At 42.6% G+C, this 13,944-nt stretch overlaps 2 protein-coding genes across 8 annotated transcripts; both read left to right on the top strand.

Annotated features, from left to right (window-relative positions):
- The first annotated feature begins 1,765 nt into the window (after positions 1-1,765).
- On the top strand, positions 1,766-6,292 carry LOC103634643 (auxin-responsive protein IAA4). 7 transcript variants are annotated; one of them, XM_020543086.3, is made up of 5 exons: positions 1,769-2,236; positions 3,302-3,501; positions 3,639-3,750; positions 3,835-3,889; positions 4,832-6,292. In XM_020543086.3, the coding sequence occupies exons 1-4, from the start codon at positions 1,968-1,970 to the stop codon at positions 3,881-3,883; spliced, it is 630 nt and encodes a 209-aa protein (XP_020398675.1). In that variant the 5' UTR covers positions 1,769-1,967; the 3' UTR covers positions 3,884-3,889; positions 4,832-6,292. The 7 variants fall into 7 exon arrangements, with proteins under 7 accessions (XP_020398671.1, XP_020398673.1, XP_020398672.1 ...); XM_020543082.3 differs by having other exon boundaries at positions 1,766-2,236; positions 3,639-3,889; XM_020543084.3 differs by lacking the exon at positions 4,832-6,292 and having other exon boundaries at positions 1,767-2,236; positions 3,820-4,201.
- Positions 6,293-8,178: 1,886 nt separating this feature from the next.
- LOC100281117 (uncharacterized) lies at positions 8,179-8,763 on the top strand. The gene is made up of 2 exons (NM_001154036.2): positions 8,179-8,337; positions 8,492-8,763. Exons 1-2 carry the CDS (start codon positions 8,251-8,253, stop codon positions 8,576-8,578), a joined length of 174 nt encoding a protein of 57 aa, NP_001147508.1. The 5' UTR covers positions 8,179-8,250; the 3' UTR covers positions 8,579-8,763.
- The last annotated feature ends 5,181 nt before the right edge of the window (positions 8,764-13,944 follow it).

The following is a 13,944-nucleotide window of genomic DNA, read 5'->3' as shown; positions in this document are numbered from 1 at the left end:
ATCTCCCAGAATCCCTCCCGCAACAGCCATCCAAGTTCGAACTTGAATTCAGGCTGTACAGAGGAAGCAAGGTTATCGCCACTATTTAAAATTAAAGGGGTATGGTCCGAGATATCTCTAGAGTGAGCAACTACTGTGGACCTAGGAAACTTTAATTCCCATTCTGTGGAGACAAGAATACGATCTAGCTTTTCATATGTGGGAATAGATCTTGAATTAGCCCAAGTGAACTGTCTTCCGGACAGTTCGAGCTCTCTCAAATTCAAGCCATCTATTACCGCATTGAATAGAAAAGGCCATCTCGAATTAAAATTGTCGTTATTCTTCTCTGATGAGTTCCTGAGAATATTAAAGTCTCCCCCAATGAGGATTGGGTTGGTAACATGGCTCACCATATTAACCAGTTCGGCTAAAAAATTCTCCTTAAGGTTATCCTGTGCCGGACCATATACGCACACAAGAGACCATTTGAACCCATCATCTTTGTTGCGAAGAAGAAATTTGACATAAAAGTCTCCCTCATCTATCGAACCTATATCATACACATTGAGATCAATACCCATAAGTATACCTCCTGACCGCCCCCTTGGTTCCTTGCAATGCCAAATGAACTCTCTACCAGCACAAAGGTTTTTAAGGAACGTATCCGAAAAAACATTCTTGCCGGTTTCCGAAAGCGCAATGAAACTAAGGTTGAATTCCTTAGTTAGATCAGCCACAAAGCGATGTTTTTTCGGGTCTTTAAATCCATCACAATTCCAAAAGACTCCCTTCATTATGACCTTCTTTTATTTTTCCTCACTATCCTACTCTTTCCCATCTTCATTCCTCTACCATATGCAGTTTTAACAGAGGATGATGGACAACCTGACTCTTGCCAATATGGGTTATTAACAAGGTCTACATCCATCACTTCATCCGTTATTTCTCCACATAGGTTATGAAGAATGAACTTATCAATCTCATCCTCTCTATCATCCTCTCTACTAGAGTCCAAAGATTCACTATCCGATACATCCGTTACACCCTCAACCTTTTTAGCAGCTGATCTAGAATTCTGTTCCTTGTCTAACAAAACTACCGAATCAGATACCTCCCTATCATTTTTGCCTAAACCAATACCAATGTTGCTAAGATTTAAAACAGCCTCAGAAACGGGAATGTTAAAGATACTATATAAATTAATATCAGCCAACATGCTTTGCGTACCTCCGTTGCGTTCTGCCTTCAAGCGTTCGGCCCTTGCCAACGCGTGCTCGTCCGACGTGCTTGGCCTCCTCTTGCGCCCTGCAGCCAAGGACTGGACACACTCCGGAATCGCCGCTAGCTGCTGGACCGTGGCTGCCTTAGTCTCCTGTGATTCAGAGCTTGTTGCCATCGCTGCCTTCTCTTCAAAAACATCCGGCCTATTCTCCTCATCACATTGCAAGGCTTGACCATCATCCACCGGAGCAGCATCCATCACTTGCTTATGCTTCCCGACATCATTACTGCCTTTCTTCTCCTCTCCATCTCTCCCTTCCTCACCCGACATTTTGAATTGCTCATTCCCTTCCTTGGCATTATTTTCCTTGCTGTTGTCACCGTTACCCTGGTCGTACCTCATGCACGCTGACCATCCAGTTGTGTCCAACTATCACATACAAAAAGAAGGCTTCATACATTTTTTATATACTACAAAGCATATATTATATATATGTACAAATTAAAAAGAGAAGGCACACACTATATTCTTCGACACGCAACTCTCTTCCCTACTGTAAGCCTTTGGCTTTTGTCGTCAGCTGTCACTGCTCACATCGCGAGCGCGACCATATACACACACATCTCTCCTGCTCTCTCTTTCCTTCTCCCTTTCCGCTCCAGTTTGACGAGTCGTCGGCGCTAGCAAGATCATTCACTCCGCCCCTCTCCGCCGACCCATTTCTAACAAGCAACAGCTGCGGCGTAACATATATACACAGTGTATGCACACCTGCAGGCAGCATATGGCCGGGTGCAAGCAGGACGACGACGCCGTCGGCCGTTCTCCTTCGTCGTCGTTCATGGACAGCAGCAGCAGCACCCACCCGCCGGCGCTATCCGCCGCGTCGTCGTCGGGCTTCCGGCCGACGACGACGGAGAGGAGGGACGACCTTAGCACCGACCTTCAGCTAGGGCTCTGCAGCCTGTCGCCGGCGGCGTCCTCCGCCCTCTTGGTGGTAGCGGAGAGCAAGAGCGTCCTTTCCACGCCAAGGTTATTATTATTATTATTATTAGTTTCTACGTACCTTCACGCCAACAACTCTATTTCATTTCTCCCTCCTTAATTAACTAGCTCTTCGTGTTAATTAGATGATCGGAACAAATTATAATTAACTGGCAAGATGTGGATGTCTGATTCCGATCTATATATCTCTTTTCGGGGGTTTTTTTATTTCAATTGATTGCTCGCCGTAGATGAATCTGCACCACAGCATTAATATTTATCTGTTGTTGGTGATGTGCATGGTGAATTATATTAGAGGTTGGAGAGTTATTATCTGCTTCTTCCTGTGGTCTCCTTTTCGAGCTACTTCTTCCCATCCACATGGATCATATCACAGTTCAGTCTACTTTGTATTTTTTTGGTTATCGAATAGTAGTACTCATACCTCTCATGTACGAATGAATTGAGAAAGAGTGTTTCTGTCTCTGTCCATCACGCGGCATAAGCATGTACATCTAAGATCTCAGATTTGTCTACTTTTCTGTTTCCATATGCATGCCTATAACTACAGATCTTTGATTATATTTATTATTAGGGAACGATAGTAATTGGAGTACGTACAGTTTCACACAGTTACTTTTAATTAGTAGTGGTTCCTAATTAAAGAGAAGCCATGATTTGAATTCTGACATGCAAGTGAAACAAACTGTCTTGAGCTTAGTGTGGTTTATTTATTTTTTATGTTGCAACGTTATTTTTCCTCTATTTTCTTAATGGCATATAAGCTTCCCAACAAACTTACAAGTAAAAGAGAGTCAGGTAGGAGAATTAAGAAAAAAAAAAGAAGTCAACGAACTTGATTACATGGCCCTAGCTACGTACGTACAAACAAAGGAGAGATATTTTTCCTCGATTTTCTTAATGACCGTTGATGTCTTCACAACATGTTTCATATTTGTTTTTTGTCGTTATCATATCGCTAAAATATACAGCACCCCCAATTAATAGTACTCTCTCTCCATATATCCAATCGGTTCCCTTGTGCGCGTCGTCTACATTTATTTATTAACAACAGTTTTTCAACACGAATTGAACGGATGATGCATGAGGCAGCAGGACCACCCAAGACTGGCCCCCGATCAAACCATTCCTGAGAAGCGCCTTGACAGCCTCGGCACGCCGACGCCGGACACTGTTGGTGAAGGTGTACATGGAAGGCGTTGCGATCGGCCGGAAGCTGGACTTGCTCTTGCTGGATGGGTACGACAGCCTCCTAGCGAAGCTCCGCCACATGTTCAAGGCCTCCATCACCTGTAAGTATATATGCATCGTCTAGCTAGCTAATACGTTCATTATTAATTACCACAGATTTGAATTGTTTGATTTTTAAACCCAAGGCAATGGTATCACATCTTGCCTGCCATGTCATAATATTGTATTGTATGATTAGTTGCTGATGCTATGGAGTACCATCAACGAGTTCCTCACGAGAAGCCTGCACATGTTCTCACCTATGAAGACCGGGATGGAGACTGGATGATGGTTGGGGATGTACCGTGGGAGTATGTTTCTCCTCCTCCTCCGCTTCATCAATCATTATTCACCTGTGCATTTCATTTACAAGAAACTAGGATTTGTTCTGGCAGGCTCTTCCTTGGAAGTGTGAAGAAACTGAGGATTTGCAAGAACAGATAAATGCTAGTACGTTAGCAAAGCTTATTATTCGTGCGCTGCATGGACTCTATTTCTTTCTTCTTTTTATTTATATCGGTTCATACAGCAGAAAGATTTTGCTGGCCACAGAGTGGACATGCATGTGATACCGAGGCTATATATACTGATCGTGTACAGTATACTGAAGAAAAGTCAATCTTGATACCTTCCCTAGAAATTAAATTTTGGTATTTTTTATGTTTCCTTTTCTGTTTTCTCTGAGTGCCTTGTAAATACCATGGCTATTTGTTAAAGAAGAGGCAATTTGCGTGAAGAATATTATAATTCCTAGACGATATATATATCTTGGTGCAAATAAGGATCACATAGTGTTATAAGAATATTATAATTCCTAGATATATATCTTGTATATATTCATGTCCCCAAGTCCATTGACAAAGGCATGGCCCTGCTTCCTGCTTGGTATTACATCCAGAAACTATGCAATAATTTCACTTTAGTAAGAACTAGAAAATGGAGACACAGCTTAAATAAACACCTACACACGATGTCACACTTCATATTCCTTTATTTCTACCACACATGCAACTTTGAGTAGACACAGAGAAAAGAAGAGGACGAAGCTGAAACAGATATTGCATGCTAATGCCTTGTTTAGATTAAGGTGGATACAAGGGCATCGAAACAAGGTCTAACATGAATGAAAACTACAACTTGGAACCTTAACCCAACCCTGAGGACCTCATCTGACAGCCAAAAGAATGTAGCCCAAACACGATCACACGACAATGGAAGTTCTTGCAAGAGATGCTGTGCTGCTCTATTTCCTCCTTTGCTGTACCAGTGGTTACTACAAGAATACATGTATTGAGTATTGACCACATGTTAGTAGTATGATTGTTCTGCATTTTGTGTCTCACTAACAAGGAATTAAACTTCTCCACATATGGTTTTTATGATACCTTTCAGGTTTCACTGCTGGGATCCTCATGAACCTTCAGTATGCAAAAACTCCTATAGACTTTATTGCCTTATAACTGTATGCTTATAAAACGGACAGCGAGCTTTTCTATTTGACAAATGCATCCATCATCGTTGAGACAATAGAAACCTCAAGTATTCATAAGGTACAGATTTGGTTCTCAATTGTTGATTGAGCTGCATCCCTTTTCCTTAACTCCTGAAACATCAGCCATCTCCACACCTCCTTTGCCTCCTCCAATCTTCTTCCATGTGATGCATAGACATTAGCAAGCAGGATATAGTTCCTGGTATTACCTAGCTCAATCATAAACAGCTTCTCCTTACCCATCTCAAGGTCGTCCCTGCAGTTTATGCAGGTCGAATGCAGTGCCCCAAGGATTGATGAATCTGGTTTAGGTCCCATCTGATTTGTGAATCGCTTCACCTTAGTTAGAAGGCCTGCTCACCGAAACATGTCAACAATGCACGCACAATGCTCATTCCATGGTGTGTGATCTTATGAACTTGTGTAATTGAATTGAAGTGCATACCCTTATATTTAGATCTTTACTTGTCCTATATATAGTAGGTTAATCTTCCCAATCAAAGTAATATGTTTATAATTATAAATTGAACAGGATATAATCTCTAATTAAGATGATCTTTAATGCATACCTTACATGATTTATGAATCAACTAATAATCTAGTCTTTCATAATTAGCACCTAAAACTTCAAAGAACCATATATTCTCAACCACAACTCCGATTCTAGTGATTCTTGACTACAGTTTCGTAACAATGCGTAGAATTTTACGATTGCATTTGCTCTCATGTTTGGTGTGATGTTAATTTATGTCCCCATATTGTTGTTTGTATTATTGCGAGTAGACGAGCAAATGACCGAGTTTTGATGGGACCTAATAGGTTACCCTAGTTTTGTTTATCCCACTCCTTACATGCAAATGAATTATTGGTTAGTTTGGCTATGCTCAACCTGGTTTTGGGACATAATACAATATGACATATGATCATGCTTTATTATTACTGCTAGATTATTTATTGTTTATGATAAGATTATTGTGTTAATTAGAACATGGAGAACCATCCGGCAAAACAGTGCTACACAAGTGTGGTATGGGACGCCCTTGGCTAAGTAATTATGAAAGCTAGAGAGATATTACCTTACCCGATAGGAGCAAGCGGGGAGTGCGTCGCTGTAGAGTATACGGAGGTCCTCGGATCGGACTGTCTGTAAAGCTTTTCGGACGAGGGATTCCTACGCTTCCTTCTTCCTGAATTCGTAGTAGGTTTCTCAAACTAGTGGAACTTTGAAAATGTCTCGTAATGCTACCCTGTCTCGTCTCCTCGATAGAGATGAATGAGAATTCTAGTCCCCTTGGCAAATGGGTAACACGGCTTGTGGGTAAAGATGCATAACCTCTACAGAGTCTAAAATTGGTATATCAGCCGTGCTCACGGTTAATAGCGGCTCGGACACTCATATGAGTAACTGATGAAATTAAACTTAATTTGTCATATGCTTTGCACTGTGGGATTTATTATAATTGTGATCTCTTATTTTATTAGGACGGTATACACTTATACTTAGCAACCAGAAATAAAATTTTAACCAATTTATTAAAAGCAATGCTCAGGCTTAGCCATTATTTGTTGATCAGTTTTACACTACATATGAGCCCCCACCGTAAGTAACCCCATGCACATTATTCCCCACACTTGCTGAGCGATGAACATACGTGAGCTCACCCTTGCAATAAACCCCCAGGTGAAGAGCAGGTAAGACTTTTTCGTTATGTAATAAAGTTTGTGACATTCGTCTTTATACACTGAGTCATTGTATATGTTGATCTTGTTTGACGCACATATGAGACGCACCTGAGTTTGCCCTTAAAACCAGGTGTGACAGCTGCTCGTACCGAGAAGCTAGAGTCAAAGCTATTTTTGTAAAAGCTAAGGCCTCATTTGGATCAAAGAAATCTTACAGGAATTTCAAAGGATTTAGTTCCTGAGAAAAAAAAATCCTAGAAGGCTCCTTTGGTCGATAAGAAAATGAAGGAAAACTTCCATAGGATCTATTCCTATTACACTACTGATTCTACAGAAAATATGAAAAGAGGTCGGAGCTTATGGAAAAATTCCCACGATCCGCTTGTTGCTCTTCTTCTGCTTGTCTGTTTCTCCACTGTCTATCATAAACATGACAGAAGTGGGCCAAGATATTTGAGATTGGATATTAAAAAACTCAAAAGATTAGTGCTCTAACGCTATTTTGTGTAATACATTATTGACAAATTATTATAGATCACCAAAAAACTTGGGTATTCAATGAATATCCATGAAACTCTCTGGGCCCGTCTCTGGTTGTAGGTATGAGAGAGTGAGAGGCAGCAAGCTGATGATTATATATATAATGGCTAGTTTGAAACTTAAAAAATCACATTTCAAACTTTTATTATCTGCGGTGTGTGGGGACGACGTACGGGACCGCCCGCCCCGTGGGTTCATCGGACGTTCCCGTCTCTGTCCTACCAGCAGCAGCCAGAGACGTTGATTGGCCAAAAGACTTCTTGGGTCTTCCCTGCCTCTTCTTTAGCTGGCCATCTAATCTGAGATATTGGCAACGATAAAAAAAAAACAAATGAAACAGTGTCACAGCCCCGTGAGGGCTTGTTCGGTTCTACCCCAATCCATATGGATTGAGAGGGATTGAGGGGGTTTCAATCCCTAGCAAGTCAAAATCCCTCTCAATCCCTATCAATCCCCTTCAATCCATATGGATTGAAAATAACCGAACAAGCCTTGATGGTTTTTAGGTGGGGAGTCGCTGTCTATGGATGGCATGATACCGCTTTGTATGGCTGATTGTTGGTTTTTCCGTTCAGACTGTATGATAAACAAATGAAGTTGATAAGGACAATGTCCCCCCCCCCCCCCCCCCCCACCCAAAAAAATCAGGGACAGAAAACTACCGGACCACCATGTGATGCACACTTTAACACTAATTTTTAACTTGCGATTTATACTAACATATTTTTTTCTCAATATAACCTACTGTTATCACGAACAAGGCCTAACCAATTTGGCAAGTTTATGCTAACAAAGTGTCGAATGGCAACGGGCTTGATATGCAAGTGTATTTGGGAACCTCATTAATTTCAGGGAAAAAGAAAAGATATAAGAGAAAAAAAAACGATGAGATTCCATATTATTTTGACGGCATATTCGTGTCGCATCGCGTCATCGGCCGTCATGTTTTCCGCTAGGAGTCCTCGCCTGCCTGAGCTGTTTTCTGCACAGGTACAAAAGCCAACCCCAACGACCACCGGGCCTCAATTGTTGACAGTAGCGTGGACGCATCGTCATCATTCGAGCAGAGGGGAGAGAGAGAGAGAGAGAGAGAGAGATGAAGGAGGGCACGGCGAACTGCATCGACATCCTCATCGCCATCATCCTCCCGCCTCTCGGCGTCTTCCTCAAGTTCGGCTGCAAGGTACGCGCACCGCTTCTAATTAGTTAGTTCTCCGTGTCTAGGAGGATTCTAGCACCTCAACAGAGAATCGGTCGCCTAGCTCACAAGCTCGCTCTCTTGCTTAAAAAAAAAGAAGAATTTTTATATTCGGTCGATGATGGTGGGATGATGGCAGGTCGAATTCTGGCTCTGCCTCCTGCTCACCTTCCTCGCCTATCTCCCCGGGATCATCTACGCGATATACGTTATCACCAAGGACTAGCCAGCTAGCGCCGTAAACCGGGACAAGGTGAGAGAGCTAGCTGATCAGCCAGCGGAGGTAATGGAGATGAACTGCTGAGATCACTTGCCCTGCTGCTCAATGTTTCTGGATGGAGACTGAATCTCAGCTGTGCTGTGCTGTGCTGTGCTGTGCTGTGATGCTGCTATATACTACCGATTGATCCTGAAATTTGTCGCTTTTCGTTCGTGTCTGCATAGTATGTGATGCATAGTCTGTAAAATTTCTCTCAGACTCTTGTGCTATAGTATGTGATGCATGCATGTGTTTGCTTGATGAATTTGGATGGACCTCAACGATCGACGAGGCGCTGCCTGTAACTCGTTTCGTGGTTTTTGGGAGGCCACCACGCCAGTTGCTTGATGCACATGGCACAGGAGCCAGCGGCTTCCAGCCTTCCACGGCTGCTGGCACCAGCCGTAGTCAGCTTGCGTGCTGCTCAGGGAGGGAGGGATGGATTGGATTTGGATATGGATCAGCCACGTAGATGGTACGCTGACTGTTATTTCTCGGCCTTATCTTCCCAGAGAATATGCTACTGACTAAGCCATTGCTACGTACTAGTCAGTTACCCATATGGTTTTCTACATATCATAAAGACAGATCTTACTTAAATAAGATATTTATTTAAACATTTAAACATGATCTAAAATCAATAGTGAGATAGATTCTAGATCGATAGATTCTAGATCGAGTCAAATCATATAGGTAGGTTCTAGATCGAGCCAAATCAGATGTCGAGATAGATGTGTAGCGGTAACGACCCATCGACATGGTAACGTGCGCGGTGACACGCCTTTAGGATCAGATAGCATGGATTCGGCCATGCCTCGTGGTACACCTAGGATTTCGTACTAGAGACATTGAACGACGATGTGGCGAGGAGAGGCGAAGACGACAAGCGATGAGTTATATGGTATGGGGTGAAACAAGATGAAGATTTTTCTCTCGTGTTTTTCCACGCCCGTGAGATTAGGGACGATGTCGTGGCCCGGCTTATTTAATAATATTGCGGTCCGGTCTAAAAATCATGTTGTGATTAGGCCTAGTGCTGATCTGATCCAGCATAATTTTTTATTTTTAAGTTACTACTATATATATCTACAAGATATATTCTTTATATAATACAAATGCATTTGATCTCTGCTGGTCAGAAAATGGAATATTTATAATATTTATCCTTTCTGGAACACAAATGAGCTTAAGGTCTATTGGCTAGTTGGTGTGCAATTATTAGGGATGAAAACGGTCGGAAACGATCGGTAAACACTAAAACCATTACTGTTTTCATATTTTTTTATCGGAAACAAAATCGAAAACGGTAACTCCGGAAACGGAAACGATATCGGTATTTCGGAAACATCGGAAACGAAAGTTCGGTGCGGAAAATACACCGGTAACGGTCGAAATCTAAAATACGATCGGTAAACATATCAAACTTCACAATACAACAAAGTTGACAAAAGATCACACAGACCACAAGTTCACAATTCATGATATAACAAGTTCACAAGTATCACAAATTTATAATATAAAAGGTTTACAAAGATCACAAGTTCACAATATAATAAGTTTACAGTATAACAAGTTTATAAAGACCACAAGTTCACAGACTCAAAGTTCACAATATCCACTTGATTTAGCTGACATGACATGCTTACTCATAAAATATTTTTTTCCTCACATAAAGAGTTTTTTCATAGCCTCACAGGAAAACCCTAAAATCTAGTGTGTGAAAAAGACAGATTGTCGGCTCTCTATCATTATATATTACTAATACATAACATATGCATAGAAAATAGTGTATTTGTTCGAGAGACCAAATCGTTAATTTCAACAGCCTTCCAACACCATCTATCCCAAAAAAATCTTAAAGCATCCAAAAAAATACAAAAATAAGTAATCCTTATCCAGAGACGTACAGGCGATGCGAAAAAATCACATGCTGAAAAATTCCGAGACAGAATTACGGAAAATTCCGAGACACAAATCCGATAATTTCTGTAACGCTCGAAATCTTATTTTGGGGATTAGTAGAGGAAATCAAAGAGAAATGTCCCTAATGGATAATTATACTTTGGAATTCACCTTTTCTAAAATAAATAGTAAAAATTTAAAGCAATTTGAGTTAAGATATATATAATAAAAGAGTTACAATTTATTATCCCCTTTAAGAAATATATATAAAATATTCTCTTTTGAGTTAAAATCACCTTTTAATGAATGTTACATTATAGATTTTCCTAAGAGTATTTCTTATTTATGACTCGTATGTTGAGAGCATTTTGCTAAAAGAAAGGATAATAAATAAATAACTAAAATCATACTCTTGCATTCATGTTGGAGTTTATTTGTGCATCTAAAAGTAAAATCTTGGAATTCAAACTTGTGTTGGATTTGAATTTAAAATAGAAATCAGAAAATAAAAAGGAAAAGAAGACTTACCTCGAGTTGGGCCGAATCCACTTCGTGGCCCATATTCACCACCAGCCCCGCGTGGCCCAGCCGTCACCTGCACTTCCGTGCTCACTGCCCTTAGGCCCCACTGTTCGGTCTCAGTAACTCGGACTCCACCACGCGCATCGATTCCTCCTTCCGCTGGCATCGGGGGCCCGCCTGTCGAGTTCTTCCCCAAGCTCACCATAACAAGCTTCGCGTGATTCGCGCGTCTGCTCCCTAGCTCCACCTCCGCGCCGATGTCCGCGTTTTGTGGCACTAGCATGGGACCCACACGTCAATGGCCTCTCACCTGTACCGAAGTGGCGGAGTTCGCGGCTGCGTTGACCACGAGCCGTGCGAATCGCATAACCCGCGGGCTCCCCTCGGTTAGCGCAGCAAATCGGGGGCCGTTGCAACCTCCTTGGCTCGCACCCACCTGGCTACAAAAGGAATCGAAGCCGCTCTCTGCTCTGCCCTATCATCGTCTACTCCACTAAAGAAATTGTGGCGGATGCTCAGGGGGAGGGCCGTCGCTGGAGATCTCTGCCCACGGTGGCGAAACATCCTCGGTGCATCGACCTAGGGCTTCACCGCGACTCGTTGGAGCTTTCGTGAAGTCGTCAGACTCGGAGAGTTGATAGCGCACAAGTAATTGCTCGCCAGACGTTCTGCTTCCGCCGCGGACTCTCCATGGCGTGGTCAGGCCCCATTCGCGAACCCCTTTCCCCTGTAAGTCCGTCCTTAGCGTCTGGCTTGTCCTCTGCCACGCGTAGGTTGTTTCGGGGTTAAGTTTCATTGTGCAGGGGCGAGTATTACGGGCACCGGTGATGGCCGCCGCCGTGCTCGCGGGGCGGCGCCGCCGTTGGGCTGGGTAGGAGATAGGGTACACTGTGGGCCGTTGATCCGATGTAGAACGGGCGAGATTGGTATTCGGTCACTTAGGAACCTAGGTCGTCGATCCATGCGCCAACGGCTGGGATCAACCTCACCTCATAACGTTACGTCGATCTGATTCGGGCCCTTGGATTTCGATCTGGCGGCCGAGAAATTGGGCAGGCTTCGATCTAATCTGGCGCGTGGGCGCTTGATCGGACGGTCGAGCGTTCACGGTACCCCTTCGTGGGTGGTTTTCCATATGAGCCCCCGACAAACTAGAAAATAGAACCCGCCATCCGCGCGGGGATTAAGTCTGAGTCTTCAGATAAATTGCACCTAGACCCCTAGCTTTCTCTGTAATAGTGCGCCCACTCCAGAGACCCAGGAAACTCAATAATTACATGTAGAAATTGATTTTTATGTATAAATAATTGCTAGAAACTTGATTTAATCATAGAAAATCCATTCTAGCTCCAAATTAGTATATTCCAGTTCCTAAAATTTTGTAATAATGTTGTTTATTACATAGCACCTCTGCTTTAACATGAAAATGGTATTAAAATTTATTTCTTAACTAATCTCGTATCAAATACATAAAACCTTAGGAAATTCGTATCTCCTTCGTTTTAAATCCGATTTGACTCGTTCCAGTTGCGTTAGTCTCGTAGCAACGCGTAGATCATTATTATGTAGTATATTCTTATGTTTGGTGTGATGTTAATTTTGTCTATGCACTGTTTGTTTGTATTGCTACGACTAGCGGTGAGGTCACGAGGATCTGAAGAATCATCCTGGTAATTGGAATCTCAAGTGCCAGGCAAGTTGTGCCCTTGATCACTTCTTTTACCCACTCATGTTCTAATTAATCATAATGATCTGCATAGGTTAATTTTGATGGGACCTAATAGGTTACCCTAGATTGTTTACCCCTGAATCATTTGGGTAGTACTTGCTAGTGCTATATGTGGTTTTGGGCATCGAGATACACATTATTCATGATTATACTTTTGTTATCCGTTGTTATTTACTGTTCATGTCAAGATCATTAATGTTAATTGGAACATAGAGCTTAACTTGAGAAACACGTGCCACCACAAGGGTTTATGGACGCCCTTGGCTGATTAATTAGGAAAGCTAGTGGAGGACTACCTTACCCGAAAGGGGCAAGGGCAGTAGGGGAGTGGTCAGTGTAGGGAGGCCCTCGGGAGGATTTTGCTGCGATGGCGGTCCTGCAAGGGATTCCTGCATTGGAGCTTCCCATAAACTGTAGCGGGTTTTCTGAAGCTAGTGGAACTTTGTAAAGGCCTCGTAGTGTTACCCTGCCTCGCCTCCTCGGTAGAGGTGTATGGGAAGTCGCGATCCCTTGGCAGACGGGTAACATGACTTGTGGGTAAAGGGTACCACCTCTGCAGAGTGTAAAACCGGTATACTAGCCGAGCTCACGGTCATGAGCAGCTCAGGACTCTCTGATGATTAAATTATGGAACTTAAACTCAATTTGTCATATGCATTGCATCGCAGGTGAGGTTGTTACTTTTGTTCTACTATTTAATTGGGTTGGTATTTACTTATACTTAGTAATTGCTAATAAAATTTTGACCAACTTTAAAAGCAATGCTCAGCTCTAACCATCCTCTTTGGTAAACCTTACACTTCACGTGAGCTCCCACCTTTGGCGAGTTCATGCACATTATTCCCCACAACTTGTTGAGCGATAAACGTATGTGAGCTCACTCTTGCTGTCTCACACCCCCCCCCCACAGGTCAAGAACAGGTACCGCAGGACGAGGCGCATGGAGGATGTTGTGGCGAGTTTGTGAGAGGTCTAGGTCGTCGTCTCCCAGACAACTTTGGGTTGCTGGACCGTTGTCTCCTTATAATGTAATTATTTATTTTGTATAGAACTCCTGTTATGTAGTAAAGATGTGACATTCGATCCTGTGCCATGATTCATCATATGTGTGAGACTTGGTCCCAGCACACCTGGTGTTTATGTTCGCGCCCGGGTTTTTGACCCCTAAAATCCGGGTGTG

Source organism: Zea mays, chromosome 8 (assembly GCF_902167145.1).
Source record: "Zea mays cultivar B73 chromosome 8, Zm-B73-REFERENCE-NAM-5.0, whole genome shotgun sequence".
Taxonomy (NCBI): Eukaryota; Viridiplantae; Streptophyta; class Magnoliopsida; order Poales; family Poaceae; genus Zea; species Zea mays.
This window is presented reverse-complemented; position numbering and strand designations above follow the sequence as displayed.

Bases quoted from the DNA above. Each gene is read 5' to 3' on its own strand.
- LOC103634643 (XM_020543082.3), top strand. From the start codon at position 1,968: ATGCACACCTGCAGGCAGCATATGGCCGGGTGCAAGCAGGACGACGAC. The intron at 2,237-3,301 runs GTTATTATTATT...TGCATGAGGCAG, and splicing joins AGCGTCCTTTCCACGCCAAG to CAGGACCACCCAAGACTGGC. The intron at 3,502-3,638 runs GTAAGTATATAT...TTGTATGATTAG, and splicing joins GTTCAAGGCCTCCATCACCT to TTGCTGATGCTATGGAGTAC.
- LOC100281117 (NM_001154036.2), top strand. From the start codon at position 8,251: ATGAAGGAGGGCACGGCGAACTGCATCGACATCCTCATCGCCATCATC. The intron at 8,338-8,491 runs GTACGCGCACCG...GGATGATGGCAG, and splicing joins TCCTCAAGTTCGGCTGCAAG to GTCGAATTCTGGCTCTGCCT.